Genomic DNA, 2707 nt, shown 5'->3' with positions numbered 1-2707 from the left:
TAATGCAGTGTTGCAAAACTGGATGGAATCGACATTTCTAGTTTTTTATGGGCATCTTTCAGAGACCCCAAAGATCAAGGTAAGATGGGGATACAGGCTCTGCTATTTTATATCTCTTTTGTTTGGCTAGATTGAGTCATGATTTTGACCAAGTAATGAAACAGCATTCTTACCTCTCCTGTCCATTTTCACTGCTGGTATAAAGAAATGAATGATGTAGTTCATGGCTATCAGCACAAAAGACAATTCCACAGGTCAATTATCTTTTGCTTAAACCAATGACTACCTCCAAAAACAAAAAGCAGCAAATCACAGCAGCTAATTGCTGTTACACTCAAGAATATTTCATTGTAAAATGCAACATTGTTGTTACAATCCTTGGAATGTGCCACAGCATACAAGTAATAGATCCTAAATAACTGGTAGGGGAGAAAACATGTAAGTATGATGCCTATGAAAAATAGATTTTTCAATTGAGCCCAAAATTCCTGGTGGGATAGTAAGGAATGGCGAAGCTTCTGCATCATCAACACAATGATGAAAACCTGAAAGATCAAGAGAATCACTGCGATGGCTATGACAATAATGACTATCATGTAGTTGATGACTTGCACATATCCAAGAGCAAGTTCTTTGTGGAATTTAAAACAATGTTTATCATCGTACTTCTCATTGTTTCCATACTGAGAAATCACCAGGGGCACTACAATGATGATCACCAAAAGCCACATGCCAGTACTGGCAGCAACAGCATGTAGCTTTCGGTAGAATTCCACTTTGTCCTTGTGCTTGAAGAAGATGAGATACCTGATAACCAGGATCACCACGTAGAATAGGAATGTAAGGTACATGTGGATGTGCAGCATGGCACTCACAAACTTGCAGAAGGGCAATCCAAAAGTCCAAGTCTCCCTGATGAGGTAGGTCAAGCGAAAAGGTACTGTCAGCAGAAAGACACTGTGGATCACCACCAGGTTAACAACTGCTGTGGTGGTCACAGACCGGGTGTTCATTTTCACCAGCAAGAACAAAATGGAGATGACACCCACCAGTCCTCCAATGAGTACTACCAAGTACAGCCAGGTTAAATGAGGTGTCAGGATAGGATCACAAGAGGAATTCCTGGAGATGTTGTGGCCAGCCATCGTTTGGGCAGCAACTGGGAGAGAAAAAGCACCAGTGTATGTACTTGACAAACTACCAGACCTTAGTTCAGAGATCTTTCAAGGCACTGAGAAGGTAGCTTGGCAATCTCTCTGCTTCCATGAGATAAATTTTTGTGTCTTAGGAATGAAGGTTATAGCTTTTTTTGCAAAAATCTTCAGGAGAATTGCAGACCATGTGAGCTGCATAGATACCAGTTCTATAATAAATGTAAGAGAAATTTTTAAGATGGATTGAAAAATGAGTGGATGAATAAAGCAATGCAAAATATTTTAAGTCATGTATCTAAGTCTCTAAATCCTTCTAACTCATTAGCAAATAACTCCAAAATATTCATACTCAATTCATTTAGGATACTGGTTCATTTGATAAAAACACATCTAAGACAGGAGCAAACAATAAAGTTTATCTGAAATTTTCATCATAGTTATATTTTCATCTAACTGCTAGGTCTTGGCTAAATTCTCCCCACTGTTATGGTTTACAGTTTGAATATGAAATGTCTCCTAGCAAAGTACACATGTTGGCAATGAAGCATGTTTCAGAGGTGGGGCATGGCTAAAGGAGGTGGGTCACTATGGGGCTGTGGTCTTGAAGACTATGTCTGTCCCTATTTCTCTCTCTCTCTCCCTCCCTCACTTCCTCCCTCCCTCCCTCTCCTATCTGCCAGGATAGGAGTATCTTTTCTCTGCCATGCCTATGCAACCTGAGTGGGTTTTTTATTGGAGCTGGTCATCCATGGACCGAACCTCTGAAACCATGAACTAAAAATAAGTTTTTCTTCTCTAAGTTGTTCTTGTCAGATATTTTGGACACAGCAATGCATAACTAAGTGGTATGTCTCTCAATTATCCTGTCTCATAATTTCAAATGCCTTATACATTCATAAAAGAACTGCTCCAATTTTTCCTCTGTACTCTAGAAAAATCCTCTCTCCAAATAATTAGTCCCTTAGGTTCATTTGTTATTATTAAAGAAGTAGAAGCCTTCTAATTTCACTAGTCATGTCGCATTTCATATTTAAATCCCTTCCATTGCTTCCCATTTTTTAAGAAAAAGGCTCAATATCTTTATATTTCTAAAATATTCTGAGTTATAGTGGCAAAGTCTGATCCTTTGAAACCATCTTCAAGAAATAATTGAAGGAGGCTGAGACAGGAGAATCACAGGTTTGTGATTAACCACAGCAATTTATCAAGGCTCTCCTCAACTTTTGAGAACGTCTTTCAAAATTAAATGACTGAGCCCAATACCACACAGAAAGAAAGAAAAGAAGAAAGAAAGAAAGAAAGAAAGAAAGAAGAAAGAAAGAAAGAAAAAAAGAAAGAGAGAAAAAGAAAGAAAGGAAGGAAAGAAGGAAGAAAGAAAGAGAAATGAAGTTGGCAAGCTTTGATGGATTGAATATGGGGGAAATGAGAGAAAAAGAGAAGTCTTGATCAGCCAAGATTTCTGACTTGAACAACTGTGCTGTCAGAGGTCTGTTTACTAACATCAGAGAGACTCAATTTGAGGAAGAACAGTGATTGTTCAGTTCACAATCTTT

At 38.3% G+C, this 2707-nt stretch overlaps 1 protein-coding gene across 1 annotated transcript; it reads right to left on the bottom strand.

Moving 5' to 3' along the window:
- Positions 1-230: 230 nt before the first annotated feature.
- Positions 231-1145, bottom strand: LOC308267200 (putative G-protein coupled receptor 141; the record flags this gene model as incomplete). The annotated part of the gene is made up of 1 exon (XM_080701763.1): positions 231-1145. The coding sequence occupies one exon, from the start codon at positions 1143-1145 to the stop codon at positions 231-233; it is 915 nt and encodes a 304-aa protein (XP_080557889.1).
- Between the last annotated feature and the right edge of the window lie 1562 nt (positions 1146-2707).

Source organism: Muscardinus avellanarius (genome assembly GCF_963383645.1).
Source record: "Muscardinus avellanarius genome assembly, chromosome: 9".
Lineage (NCBI taxonomy): Eukaryota > Metazoa > Chordata > Mammalia > Rodentia > Gliridae > Muscardinus > Muscardinus avellanarius.
This window is presented reverse-complemented; position numbering and strand designations above follow the sequence as displayed.